Source organism: Gadus chalcogrammus, chromosome 17, assembly GCF_026213295.1.
Source record: "Gadus chalcogrammus isolate NIFS_2021 chromosome 17, NIFS_Gcha_1.0, whole genome shotgun sequence".
Classification (NCBI taxonomy): domain Eukaryota; kingdom Metazoa; phylum Chordata; class Actinopteri; order Gadiformes; family Gadidae; genus Gadus; species Gadus chalcogrammus.
The window spans coordinates 17,803,553-17,805,549 of record NC_079428.1 but is presented as its reverse complement, the minus strand read 5'-3'; the positions used below and the strand labels follow the sequence as shown (position 1 = coordinate 17,805,549).

Sequence of the window (1,997 nt, the reverse complement as noted above, 5' to 3'; positions counted from 1 at the left end):
AATGGGCCATTCAAATTGGTTTCACATCTTTTGTGGAAGGACCAGTCAAACTGGTTTCACTTGAAGAAATTATCCAAAAATGCATTGCAGTTCCACAGTTGCTCTGTGTGTGAATGAAATGCATCCATTTATGTACAGACACAATTATTATCTTTTCCAGACCTTGGGGAATGTGTGATTGAAATGATGAATCAAAATGTGAAGTGCAAATGTTAATAAAATATCTTGAAAGTGTATCTCTGTCTTTGGAAAAAGCAAGCTGGAAAAAGTCTGCAAGTGTGTTGAAGTTTACCAAAATGAGAGAAACCTCAGCAGTCCTCTAGAATGAATACGATTTTTAATTGATATATCTCTAAAGATAAGAAACAGGATATCACCACAGAACCTCAATTTAAGTTACACAAGCTAGAACAAGTTGCAAAACAGCTACACAACAAAAACAAAAATCAGCACTAAAAAACACATATGAAACATTTCACCAAAATGGGTCATTTCACGCTTTTGGAGTCCTCATCCCTATCCTTTAAAGAGCCATCAGCACAAACAAACACACAGATGAAACATTTCACCAAACAGGGACATGTCATATGTGTCTCTGAAGGCAGATGCCCTGTAAGCTTTAGGAGTCACCCGCCGCCCCACCACCCCCCAAAGGTCAAAGGCCACGCATCATATTCAGAAAGTTTATCCATACATGCCAAGAATTGTTCCACTAAAAAACATATGAAACATCTCACCAAACGGGTCATGGTACGATTTTGGAGTCCTCATCCCAGGTAGTCAGAAACTGCTTTCTTCTGAGGGTCATCCAGGCGGTTAGCTGCTGTCTCAAATACCCTCCGTACAACCTGGCTGCTCACCTGGGGGACGTTGCACTTTTGCTGGAGCTTTATCAGATCACCAGCTGCATTGTTAATTGGCTTACCGCGGGAGGACACAAAGAAAAAATCATCTCCATCCTTTTCATCCTGCTCATCTCGCTTACGTTTCCTTTCGCCAGCAAGGAGCTGTGGCCGCACTTTGTTGTAATATTTCTCAAACCACGCCTCCTCCTTCTTGGACAGGACAATTGAGACCACAAAATGTGCAGCCGTCTTGTGGTCCTTTACAAAAACGATTGAATCATCATCTGCGTGTTTCCGTTCAAGCCATTCCTTGACCTGTAACAAAAAGAGGATATGCCATTGATTAGGAAATGTAAGGCTAAAATGTCAGGGTAAATGTATCAATAGAGCACATAAGAGCACAATAGAGCAGTAACACTCACCTTCATGCTCTGCACCACACATGGCCGTTGGCAGTGTCTTAGTATGACAATTGCCTCAAGATAGTATAGCACAAATATGCACTCAGTCCTACTCAGGGAGGAAGAAGAACTGTCATCAAGTTGATTCATGATTTTCACTAAGTCACCTTCACCTTTATCAAGAACAGCTAAGCATTCACGAGGTGTGGGTTGACTTTTGTCAAACAACAAGGCATGCCTCTTTTGCACAATTTCTTTGCTCGCTTGCTTAGAGAGGACACTCTGTGAAGAAGTTAAAAAACTCAAATATAACGTGCACTGCTTGTAGAGCTCCCTGTCATCCTGTCTCAAGCCGGTCCTTGTCAAGTGGAACTCCAAGAACCTTTTCAAGCACTTGATGTAATTTCCTGATGTTTGTGCCTTATACCCTGCCTTAGCCTGTTGACCCAGGAAGTCTCTGAGCTTCTCTCTGTCATTGACAAACTTCAAAGATGGTTCCGTAGGATCAGCAAAATACAGGTACCGGGAAACAGTGTCAACCTCCTGTTGGTACTTTGCATTTTCGTAATCATTCTTTAGGTAGTCGGCAAAGCGCTTGAGCAATGGATGATCTGCTGAATGCTTTTTCAAAATGCCTAAATCCTTCGCTTTCACCATTTTGTCTTTGGTATACGTTTTCTCTTGTCTACATTGAAAAAGCTCATTGCTGCCGCAAGATTCCACATCAGATGGCGGTGCAGACCAATTTTTG

At 42.0% G+C, this 1,997-nt stretch overlaps 1 protein-coding gene across 1 annotated transcript; it reads right to left on the bottom strand.

Annotated features, from left to right (window-relative positions):
- Window positions 1-286: 286 nt before the first annotated feature.
- On the bottom strand, window positions 287-1,973 carry LOC130369655 (uncharacterized). The gene is made up of 2 exons (XM_056575158.1): window positions 1,268-1,973; window positions 287-1,160 (listed from the first exon to the last, which is right to left on the bottom strand). Exons 1-2 carry the CDS (start codon window positions 1,901-1,903, stop codon window positions 768-770), a joined length of 1,029 nt encoding a protein of 342 aa, XP_056431133.1. The 5' UTR covers window positions 1,904-1,973; the 3' UTR covers window positions 287-767.
- Between the last annotated feature and the right edge of the window lie 24 nt (window positions 1,974-1,997).

Coding starts and splice junctions, on each gene's coding strand:
- LOC130369655 (XM_056575158.1), bottom strand. CDS start 1,903: ATGGTGAAAGCGAAGGATTTAGGCATTTTGAAAAAGCATTCAGCAGAT. Junction 1,161..1,267: donor GTGTGGTGCAGAGCATGAAG/GTGAGTGTTACT, acceptor TTTTTGTTACAG/GTCAAGGAATGGCTTGAACG.